Source organism: Lissotriton helveticus, chromosome 5_1 (assembly GCF_964261635.1).
Source record: "Lissotriton helveticus chromosome 5_1, aLisHel1.1, whole genome shotgun sequence".
Classification (NCBI taxonomy): Eukaryota; Metazoa; Chordata; class Amphibia; order Caudata; family Salamandridae; genus Lissotriton; species Lissotriton helveticus.
This window is the reverse complement of record NC_136065.1, coordinates 104,171,301-104,183,723: the sequence shown is the minus strand read 5'-3', so window position 1 is coordinate 104,183,723 and position 12,423 is coordinate 104,171,301. Positions and strand designations below refer to the sequence as shown.

General features: G+C 48.2%; 1 protein-coding gene across 2 annotated transcripts in view; it reads right to left on the bottom strand.

Moving 5' to 3' along the window:
* LOC144752991 (E3 ubiquitin-protein ligase TRIM39-like) overlaps positions 1-12,423 on the bottom strand; it is a 292,690-nt gene that overhangs the window by 169,498 nt on the left and 110,769 nt on the right. Inside the window, exon 1 of one of the 2 annotated variants that reach the window (XM_078640801.1) lies at positions 10,804-10,974. The exons of the other annotated variant lie outside the window; for it this stretch is intronic. Coding sequence (XP_078496927.1) covers positions 10,804-10,859 — 56 coding nt within the window. The 5' untranslated portion in view covers positions 10,860-10,974. Of the gene's footprint in view, positions 1-10,803; positions 10,975-12,423 lie in introns of those variants that run through there. 2 annotated transcript variants of the gene reach the window in all.

The following is a 12,423-nucleotide window of genomic DNA, read 5'->3' as shown; positions in this document are numbered from 1 at the left end:
ACGGGAAGTGGGGGTCAGGCTGGGTTCGCGCAGGGCTTTGATGCCGCCAGAAGGTCACTGGGGAACTCGATGGACAAGAATAAAACCTGAATTCCACCCAATCAATGGGAACTTTTTATCTAAAGTGGACACTGGTGGGCGCAAGTCTTTGAGCTTCAAATGCAGTTTTGCTGCACTTTAATAGACCGAGGAAGAAGACACGTTTCTTAATAGCGGCTCGCTGTATTTATTTTAACACACTTGGGGGCATATTAGCAAGAATCTTGTTAAAATGATCACCATTTTAGCAGCAGCAAACTGCAGCTAAAACGGCGATAATGGACTTGCTAAATGCGTTACAGAATTCCAATAGAAGCCCAGGTTAGATGTACAGGACATTTTACCTGGGCTTCTATTGGAATTCTATAACGCATGTTAGCAAGCCCATTATCGCCGTTTTAGCAGCAGTTTCCTGCTGCTAAAATTGCGATAATTTTAACGAGGTTCTTGCTAATATGCCCCTTGTTTTTTTGTTAAAGCGCCCCCATGCTATGCTTTAACTTTAACGGCGGCCACGCCCCTTTCTCTATGCCACGCTTGCAAGAATCAGTTTACAAAATATACAACTCTGTAGGCTGTAGCGGCGTGCAGTGTGTGGTGTAATTTCCTGGTTCCCTCTGCCTAACTGTGTTACGGTAAAATGCTGCTTTTTCATTTCATTATTTATGTGCAATTGCTAAATAATTAAAAGGTACGAAAGGCAAGACCTATTGGCTATGCCAATGCTTTTATTTATTTCTACTGCTAACAACACAAAGGAAATATAGAACATGCACAACCAACTACACAATCCCCCTGATGACAGAGCCCGAGCTGATTTTTTAGGTGGTCCCCGAGGATCCACTACCTGTTTGCGATACTGGTTATTCCCCATGGACTATAAGCAACATTCTGTGCAAGCCCTACTAATAGCCCGAGACTCAGGAGTTCACTCTGGCTCTATTTTAATGTCAGTGCTCCAGTTCTGCAGCAAGCACGTTCCCAGGGCTGACTGGTCCGAAATCTGCAGCATTTGAGCATCTGAAGTTCCTGAGCAAGGCCTATATGCTGGCGCTTGGAGCAGCAGCAGCTGAATCAAGAGAGTTTGTTGCACGTGGCCCTGGCGGTCTGCACTCAGTGGTCGCAGAGTTGCTCACATGGGGTCGCATCACCAGAGCGACCAGAAGTTCTTTGCAGCTTATCCTTGCAAGATAAGTGTCTGATCCATCCCATGGCCAGGGAGAGTGATGCGACAATGCTGAAGCGGTTGCATCACCTTGATGATGATGCACAGGTGCTCCCCTGGTGGTCTCACTTCCCCAGCAGGGGTTGTCAATCAGGTCGCACTTCTTGTGGCTCCTGGTGACCCGTCCTCTAGCAAATGGGGTCACCGTATCCTCCCTGTACTTGGGGTATGGGCGGTTGAGCACGGCAAAGTGATCAGCTGCAGCCCTTCCTGATATACGGTTTCAGGGCTCACCACAGCTCAAGGGCTATGGCTCTCACAGTATGCCAATCTTCTCATGGTGGCCTGATCCTCACTACATGCGGCTCCGGCACAATCAGTGCAGCGATGCACAAGGCTCATTTCATGGCAGCCTTCTGACATATGAGGGTTGCCGACTTCATCCTTCACATGGGCAATGACCCGATCTGTGCAACAGTTGTCTCCTCACACCTCGCAAAGGGAGTCCACTCCACAGGGCTCCCCACTACAACTCCCTCCCTCCAACGCTTTCCTCTTCTTCACAGGGCACATTGGTCTTGGCAAGCAGGCAGGTACTGGCGCTCTAGGCTAGTTGGTCTTGATTTCCCTGGATGATATCACCTCACTCAGTAGGGAGACTTGTCAGGGCTCGCACAGTGCCTACCTGAATGCAGCATTGAACTAGATCTCCCAGAATACCATCGGTCTGGGAGGAGCTGAGGAGGACATATAGGCATGTGGGAACATTGGTGTGGTTCACGTGATTTGTCTTGCTGGGTGTTTTTCCGATGTCAGACGCTTGAGTCCTGCGCGGCCATTCTTGAGTTATTGACGGAGTCTGGGAAGTTTCCTAATACCACCCGCGGCTGCGAGGTTGTGTTGGGTTTTGGTGTGAACAAGTGCGGAGACCGTTGGATTAATATTGCGGAAGTGCGCTCGTGATTGGCTTGGGAGACGCTGGATTTGCCCCCTTCTGAGCCCGAGTTGCATGTTCCGTGTTTTCTTGGTTCCGGTGCAGGAGACGCAGGATTGCCCCCTCTTGTGACCGGGAATCTTTGTTCGAGTGTGGTGTTGCCGAGGGACGCTGGAGTTGCCCCCTCTCGGTTTTCACAAGTGCGCTACTTTTACAGTCTCAGGGCAGCGTAGGAGACGCGGGATTGCACCCTCCTATGACTGTTAGAAAGGTCTAGGTTCATCCGGTACGGGAGACGCTGGATTTGCCCCCTCCTGTGACCGGAGTTTACTGTGGTCCTGAGATACCGAGACTGAACAAGGTACGAGCGCCATCTAGTGGTAAGAGAGACATTTCTTCGGATTATCTCCCACTGCTCCGTTTTTTCAGTATTCTTTGTTGATGGCAAAGGTGTTGTTCAGAACTAGATATATATCTCAAAGTCCCAGGAACTGCCTATGGAGGAACGTATAGACGCTTGAACTATTTTGTTTTCCTTTTTATTGTTTTTACTTTCACTTACTGCACGTTTCTCAGGAAGGGTCTTCCTGGGAGTGTTGGTATTCCTTTGGAGCACAAGGGGTGAGAACGCTAGGTATGTATGGTTCTGAGTCAAGGGTATTTGATAAGAACACATAGGGAAGGGTATCAGTCTAATGATATATGTGGGGGCTCCTATCTTTCCAGGGATCTGTCCCGTAACATGAGAGAGAGTATCTCATATCGCACATTATAGGAAGAGGATTACGCCCGAGAGTGATCAGGTAGGGGTTCTGCTAAACGTACATAGAGCCGATATAAGAGAAGAGAGTCTGATGTTAATGTGTGTTCTTTATCTTTACAGGCATCCCTTCCGTAGCAGTTCCCTCCCCGGATTTTTCCCTCACCTGCTTACCACCGTGCTCTGCAAGCCATTGCGTTCAGAGTGCGGGGAAAGCTGGAGGTGGACACCTATTAGCATCATCCTGACTCCGAGGAACTGTTGGACCGTGACAAGACTAGCAGGTCTTCGCCCCAGTCCTGGTCACAGGCAGATGTTTAGCAGAGCTTACCTTCTTTGAACAGCCTGTCTGGCTGCTTGTCAGATGACAATATTTGGGGTCTCAAGCTCCCCTCCTTATAGTTGGTTTCCAGACACCAATTGTGATTTGGAGTCTGAGTCTTGGAGGTTTATGTTGGGGGGCTGCTTCTTTTGAACTGCCCACTTCTCTGTGCTCTCTTGTTCTTGAAAGCAGTCTGTCACAGCTGGAGTGACTCTAGAGCCCCACAACACAGGCTATGGGAGGGACTAGAGTTCACACGTGGATGTTAGACACAGTGGTATGTTTATCAAAAGGTTAGCCTAAAGCCCCAACCTTACTCTTTATGACTCTCTGATAAGCCCCATTCTCTTCCTGAGATGTGCCCAGCCCCCTTCTTTTGATATCTCTCTGAATCAGAGTACCCTTCTGAAGTGCACTGGCTCTCCTCTCTCCAGTGGGTGTCCCACCCAGCTCATAGGAATGCAGCAATACACAACTCCGACAGGGGGGATTTTGCTACCCCCCCTCCTCGTGTTTCACCATGCTGGCCTGATTCTCCCAAAACAGAACCCAGGGTCCTCCATGTATTATACCATTGACTGGCCAAAAACCAAATTGCTAACTCTGTATCCACCTCAAAACTGTATCGTCAACATATAGGGATGTCTTCTGTATAATTTGTTTACATACTTTCACTATATATTTATATTTACTCCAAATGTAACTCATGTAATTGCTCCTATGCAAACTCTGTGATGCGTTCTGATACCTTTGGGTCAAGTTTGCGCTAACTGAAACTCAATAAATAAATTCACAGGCACACATACAACCAGTGCATGTAAACAGCGTAGACACACTGCACGGCCTGTATTCTCCTTGCACTGTACCACTCATAGGCACACATGCATCCAGCAAATACAGTTAACATGCATGCACTGCACAGCACTACATCCCTCATGTACTGTACCACTCATAGGCACACACACACATACATACAGCACATTCATTTAGCATGCACACACTGCACAACATTACATCCTTTATGTATTGTACCACTCATGGGCCCACATACACCTGGCTCATGCAGTCAGCATGCCCACACTGCACAGCTCTGTATTATCCCTGAATTGTATCCTTCCCAGGCAGACATACACCCAGCGCAGAGACACCACTTATGTGCTGCACAGCACTAAACACCAAACTGATGTAGGCCAAGAGTGAGTTAGGCACACAACAGCGGAGTATTACTTGGTGAAGCCTGTAGGCCTCACTCAAGCCACATGGGTTAAAAAGGACAGGCTCACTCCTACTGATCACTACATGGTTTGCTGCCACCACAGCCCTGCTTAACTCCTGGTGAGAGCAGCAGCCTCTCACCACTCTAAAGGGAAGGCGCTTTGGGTATCCCTCTCGGACCAACCAAACCACAAACTGTCAGACACAATTATGTCATGATGCACAAGCATGATCCGTGTTTTCCTATGACAACAAAAATCAGCATTAGGGATCCAGATATCAGTACATTATGGGCATTCAGGGTAGGGGATGCACGTCCATGACAATGCATAGGACTCTTACATCCCAACATGGACTTGACCCAGAGATCACCTGGTCAAACACAGACTCTTACAGTGCAGTGAAGGTAATAGTCCACTGAGACACAAGAGCCAGCAATGGCCCCATTGTTTAGCCATGCTGAAAGAATTATAATGCATTACCATCATGCATGTAGTATCTATGCTCAGCCTTGATGAATGAAACCAGTGATCGGCCTCGCTAGGTCTCTTTCGAGACTTCACAGACATCCCCAAGCAGGCTCAGCAAGACATCAATTCACACAGAGTGCTCAAAGTCAAACTGATTTTCGTCTGACTTTCCTCTAGCAGCTGCATACCATGCATGTATTTGAAGAGGAGCAAGGTGGAAATCACCGCACTAACGGATATTTAAGGCTACCTATGTTTTTTTTCTTTGTGTTGTGCAAAGGTAGCTTTGACCCTTTATTGGTATTTAATTAGGTCTAGGATAAAGGTCCATCCTGCAGCTGCAGTGCATTCTCACTGTTGGAAGGATTCTGGAAACACAGGAAGTAGATGTTTCATTTGTTTGTCATGTTAATGAATTTATTTATAGAGTTTTGTATTGCACAAACTTGACCTGAAGGTATCAGAGTGCTACACAGAGTTTTCATAGCAGCAATTACATGAGTTACATTTGGAGTAAACATACATAGTGAAAGTATGTAAACAAAGTATACCGAAGATATCAGTATATGTTGATGATACAGTTTTGAGGTGGATACATTATAAAAGTATATAGCACTTTACAGAGAAGAGAGAGATTATGTACAGAGAAGAGAGCGATTATGTACTGCTAGGTAATAGAGATGCAGGTCTGCAGAGCACTTTCCTCATAATGCACAGAGCCCTGCCAACAAGGCACTGGGACAAAACACTCTTTACAGAAACTATGAAGGTAAAAAAAGACAAGGATTACTCAGAGGGTTCATGCATCTGCTGCAGAAAACTTAAAGGTCATCAGTTGAGAACACAGACATCCAGCTAATTTTCTGGGGGATTTCGAGAGTCAATATGATAAGTACAAAACCTGCTGTCTGTGACGTTTGCTGCGCCTCATCAGGGGAGGAGCTATAATGAGTTCAGCAAGGGTCATGGCTCTAAGATTCTCTGTAGCGTTTGCTGCGCCTCTTCAGGGGAGGAGCTATAATGAGTACAGCAAGGGTCATTTCTCCAAGATTCTATTACAGGACCGGAGGCTTTGTATTATGCTTCTATTTCTCTTTAATGCTACACACAGCAGCCAATGAAATTAGTATTATGCAACAAAAAACTACATTACCAATGATGCAAAACAGTACATCACATCCTTTAATAGCCCATAAGAGCCAGACAATACCGGATATCCTCCTCTTTCTTTGCTGCTCACGCAGCCAGTTAAGTGCCTTTTGCTTGATTCTTGTAATTATGCTAATGCATTTGATGTGTAATGCCTGACCGCTATTTCACGCGTTGTCGCGTTGCTTATTTACTGTCGTTGTACTGTTTTTTGATTTATTGCAACTTTGCCTGGTGAATTCGGCCGACCGCGACACCCCACTGCCATCGGGGGTGTGAGCACGTCTTGCCGGTGCGTCCCTGCGGGGTCCGGAGCGAGTGCGCAGCGCGAGCCTCGCGCAGGGCTTCCCCGACCCCGAGCATTGCACTGGGCTTCCCTGACAGCGTCTGCTCGCTAGACGGGGGGAGAGCGTCTTGCTCCTTCGGCGGAGGTATTTGTTTACCCACGCGGCGGACGTCTTCATTGCAGCGGTGCTGCGGGGCTGAATTGAATAATTATTAATCACGGGTACCGACCCGCCGACGGCGGGGATAATAATAATTATATATTTTGAGCGCGGAGGCCCCCTTCATTGGCCGAAGACGCTGGGAGCTTTCACTTTAGTTTTTAGTCAGTTTCGATGTGCGTAGCCCAATTGGGCTTGTTTTTGGTAGGATTGGGCTACGCACGTGGCTACTACCCGGTTTTTCATAGGTTTTTCTGCCATTCCACTTCGGATTCTCTTCTGAGCAGGACCCCTACGCTTGGCAAGCTGCAAAAACGCTGGGCCTGGAAGATGCACACCTCCTCTGTATTATTTACTGCTCTTTGCTCCATTTTACACCCTGAGGGCTGCAATAACTTGACTACAGCTTTGGCTGAGGAGCTAGGTACCTGGTGATTGTTTTGTGCTGTGGGTTAGCTCCCCCCTGTTCTCCTCTCAAGATCTAATAATACTTACCTTATGAGCAAGTCCATGTATAAATTTGGTGACACCATGGATGATTGGGTTACCTATGAGGAGGATGATGTTTATGTAGAGGAAGTGGCTACTCCTTCCATTGAAGACAATATTGTTGAGGCCCTGGACGCCTCGGTCCAGGATTCCGTCAACAAGGCCCTGGAGAAGGCAGTTCCGGGAACTGTTCAACAAGCCTTGGCGACTGCTTTAAAGCCTATCACTAAGCAGTTGGAGAAATTCGCTAAGCGCCATGGGTTTAATTCTCCTACAGTCCCTAAGAAGAACGGTGCATCTTCTGGTTCACAAACTGAATCGTGGCCACATTCCTATACCTTGTCCTCACTACCTGTCTCTGATCCCAGTAAGTCCAAGGTTCCGGACACGGATACTGACACTGACACTACAACCACCGACACTCCTGACGAGTCTCCTCCCAGGAAAAAGGCTAAGAAGTTCAAGAATGTGGAACCCGCCGAGCCTGTGTTCCCCCCCTTTACCTTCAGCCCTGCAGACATTATTCACCCCAGATCATCCAATTGGCTCCCGGCGCCGGAGGTCGCCGTCTATATTCATGACAACCTCCGTAGGAGCTTTGACAAAGAGGTCCGGAATAGACTCAGGTCTGAGTGCCCTAGGCCGGACATTGCCGATAAGGTCGCGGAAACACCCGACATAGATTCTAGCATGTTGACCTTTCTGAAAAAGTTTGCGAAGGACCCTAAGACGGGCATTGATTGCGCATGGAGGGAATGCCAGGATAAGTTCCTGGATGTTGTGGGGCCCCTGGCCAAAATTTTGGAGATGGCCTTGGAGGCACAAGAATCAGGTACGGCGATGGGTCTGCACGTTCTGGCCGGCTGGACCCAGAGGGCGATATGCCTCTTGGGTAATGCTAATTGCGCTATATCAATGGAGCGCCGTAAGTCCCTCCTCATGAGGATGGACTCTAACCTCACCGAGCTTGCAGCGGCGGAATCTGGGCCCCTGGTGGGTGGCAATTTATTTGGTGAGCGTTTTGTGAAGGACGTGGCTAAGTACGTGGGTACCTTCACGACTCTCGACAAAGCCGAATCGGGAATAAAGAGAGTCTTTCAGGCTGGTGTTTTTAACAGGGCCGGACGAGGCCGGGGACGCTCGTTTGGCCACCAGTCTTTCCAAGGCCCCCAGAGAGGCGATTTTGGCCGAGGTAGAGGCAACTGGGATTCCACCCGTGGGGGGACGTTCTACCCTACCAGGCAGTGCTTCAACAAGCGGCGGTTCAACAGGGGAGCCTACCGTGGTGGCCTCCAAGCCACAGAATCATCAGGTGAGTGCTCCAGATACTTCCCCACTCCCTTTGGGGGGTCGTATTCATTATTTCTTTCAAAATTGGGTTCAATTGTCTCAGGATGCTTGGATTTTAGAAACTGTTCAGGGTTTTCATCTAGATTTCTTTCAGGTCCCTGCTCAAAACAGTTGTCCCCGGCAGCTGTCTGTTTCCCAAACAGAATGCATTTTCATAGATTCAGAAATAGAAGAATTGCCGCAGAAACATGCGATAGCACGTTGCGACGAGGGCCCTCACGATTTCTGCAGCAATATTTTTCTGGTCCAGAAGAAAGGTGGAGGTTACAGGTTGGTACTCAAATGCCAGAATTTTCGGAACAAGCTTCAGCCTTTATCGATCAAGCTTGGGCTCCTTCCACCAGAAAGAGATACACTTCAGCCTGGAAAAGCTGGGTTTGTTGGTGCGTGGAACAACACGTGGATCCCGTGGGGGCAGGATTACCCTGCATTGTGAACTTCTTTTCCCTAAATGCTTCGGAAGGTTTAGCGTATAGGTCCGTTAATAATTTCCATTCCGCGATCTCGGCGGGTCACTCTCAAATTGAAGGTAAACCAGTCGGTATGCATCCGCTTGTTTGCAAACTTCTGAAAGGTATTAGGGTAGCGAATCCGCCCAGACCCAAATACACTTCATTATGGGATGTCTCTCTAGTTCTTTCCCTGTTCAACAGTTGGCCCCAAAATTATTTATTAACGAGGAAACAACTGTCAGCCAAGTTAGCAATGCTGTTATGTCTTGCGGCATGTAGACGGTCATCAGAAGTCAAGGCCTTGGACATTACAGGTAGAGTATTTACTCCAGAGGGAGTTTTGTTCAAGATTACTGCTAGGACTAAGACAATGTCCAGAAGTGTTGATTATAATGCCTTTCCAAGTAATGTTAACCTGTATGTGGTGCAATGCCTTAAGGCCTATGAAGAATGTACATGGTCTTCTCGGACTCCGGGGCTAACGCAATTGTTGCTGGCTTTGCAGAAGCCATTCAAACCTGTTACTACGGCTACTATAGCCTGATGGCTGAAATATGTGTTGCAAGAGGCGGGTGTTGATACCCAGGTTTTTGGGGCGCATTCTGTTCGTGGCGCCATGGCCTCTAAGAGCTTTGGCCCACATGCATCAAGCATTTTTGTAGTCGCAAACGGTGCGATTCCTTAAAATTGGCCGTTTGCGAATGCAAAAGTGCTTTTTGGGATGCATGAAGCAATTTTAAAATTCGTAATATTTTTGCGAGTTCTAAAATTGCGGGTGCTTAAGAAGTCGCAGATGTGCGACTTCTTAAAAGCAATGCATCATTACTTTGACAAGTGGAAATTCGCAATTAGGGTTCCAAATTTACCGAGTGGTTGAACCACTCGGTAAATTTGGAAAAAGTGTTTAAAATGCTTAAAATGTTTTTTTTTCAACATTCATGTTTCACACACACATGTCCTTAGGACATGTGTGTGTGAAACATGATGCGAAAAATACATTTCAGGGGTGCATGGGGGGGTCCTTTGGACCCCCCCCTGCACCCATGAAATTTTCTAAGTGCCACTCGCAATTCCCATTGACTCCTATGGGCCTTTTGGCCCATAGGAATCAATGGGAATTGCGAAAATTAACTTAAGAATTCGGTATTCATTTGGGATTCGGTAAAAATTGCGATTTTTACCGAATCACAAATGAATACCGAAAATAATGATGCATAGCATTTTGCACTTCTTAATTTGCGATTCCTTATTTTTCGCAAATTAGGAAGTGCAAAATGTCACAATGATGCATGTGGGCCTTTATGTTAGGATCTACTGTTCAAGACATTATGCATTCTGCTGATTGGTCTTCGGAATCTACTTTCAAACAGTTTTACTACAAACCGGTGGGTGGTATTTCCTCTGTAGTATTTCAACTGCGTTAAACTAGCATAATAGGAAGCCTCCGGTCCTGTAATAGAATAAAAAATTAGCTAGCTATCGCACCAAGAATTTTCAATTCTATTAAAGACACGGAGACGAGGAGTATCCCACCCGGTTATATTACATGTATTGTAATAAATTGGCCCACCCATGTTTTATGGTCTGTTTAAGCAGAATTTACGGGCTTTATTTCTCATTCTTCCAGGTTCTGAGAAGAAGATGGACAAAATACGCTTCAAGTTGAAGAGTTTTCATTACAGTTGGGTGTTCTTCCACGTTGGAGTATGTTTTCTGTTGGACTTAAAGTTATTTATGGACTTATTGTTCGAAGCAAAGAAAGAAAGCCAGTATTTTCCCCTTATCAAAAGACACTCTAAACAGGTAACATAAGAAGAAATCACTTTAACATGAGTTCCACCGCTGCCTTCATAACTCTGAACTGATCGTTAAAGTAAACAAAGAATGTTAAAAAGGAATACATGCGAATACAGATAAAGTTCTACTTCCGTCACTTTCGGGCCTTTGCAGAATCTTAAAATGCATCCTGTATTCATTTGTCTCATGGAATGGTGGCAACCCTACTCACTTACAGGCAAGATCTCGTATAGGAGTGGCGTTGTTTCGAAGTCGTCGGGTTATTCTGCATTTCTAGGGCAGGGCCCGCAGAGTTTCGGCATCTCTCAGCTGGTAGGCCGCTCGCCGTTTCAGTGGACAGAGATTACGAGGGGTAGATTCTGCCACTGAGGGTGGCAACAGCTATGGCAGGGCCGAGGGGACAGTGACGTGGGCAGTGGCAGGCGCGCATGCTGCAGCAAGAGGGAGGGGGTGGGCGGGGATCTTTCGGAAGAAGCTGCGGTGCCCGGGAGGGGAACAAGGGTGTGGCCCTTTCCCCGCGCGGGCCCCTGCCAGAGGCTCAGGCAGTGACGTCACAATAGTCCTCTAGCTCCCGCGATGCGGCCCCCCCCCCCCTAGCACTCCAGGGGGGGGCCTCCAGCACTGTGCAGGGGCTACAGGCCCATGGACTGACAGCTCCCGACTGTGCCCAGAGCATGGGGGGACCTTCCGTGTATTTTGCGGGGCCCCTCAGGTTTTGTTCCTCCACTGGGCGCAGGACGTGTGGCTGACGTCATGGCTGGGTCATGGAGCAGCCTGCTGAGAGAAGGGCTCGGAGTCAAACGAATTGGGTTTGCCCCCCCCCTTTTTTAAGTGGGGGGCAAACATGATTTTGTGGGTGCTTCGGGCTAGCGGTGATGTAACCACTGGACACGTCACAGTGAGAAACGCATTATTCCCTTTATGACGTCACCAAAAGTCTCTCGAGCATCAGGCTAGCAGCGTGCGCGCTGATGTTATGGCAACGAGGGGGGGGGCTAGTACACAGAAGATCACTGATGTTAATCAATCATGAGATAGATTTTCTTTTCGTATTTGACCTGGGATCACACATTCACCAGATGTTCTACTCTGCTTCCACATGTGGCGGCCCTCTCTCCCACAACAGCGGAAAGAGGGCCCTGACCCGAAGCACACAAGGTTGAAGGGCTCACTGGAGGCGGGAAGAGACTGGCATAAAGAGACATGGCCACAGGAGAGACTGGCATAGAGGCATGGACACAGGAGAGACTGGCATAGAGGCATGGACACAGGAGAGACTGGCATAAAGAGACATGACCACGGGGAGAGACTGGCATAGAGACATGACCACGGGGAGAGACTGGCATAGAGACGTGGCCACGGGGAGAGACTGGCATAGAGAGCCATGGTCACGGGGAGAGACTGGCATAGAGACATGGCCACGGGGAGAGACTGGCATAGAGAGACATGGACACGGGGAGAGATTGGCATAGAGAGACACGGCCACGGGGAGAGACTGGCATAGAGACATGGCCACGGGGAGAGACTGGCATAGAGAGACACGGCCACAGGGAGAGACTGGCATAGAGAGACATGGCCACGGGGAGAGACTGGCATAGAGAGACACGGCCACAGGGAGAGACTGGCATAGAGAGACATGGCCACGGGGAGAGACTAGCAAAGAGACATGGCCACGGGGAGAGACTGGCATAGAGACATGGACACGGGGAGAGACTGGCATAGAGAGACATGGCCACGAGTAGAGATTGGCATAAAGAGACATGACCACGGGGAGAGACTGGCATAGAGAGACACGGCCACGGGGAGAGACTGGCATAAAGAGACATGGCCACGGG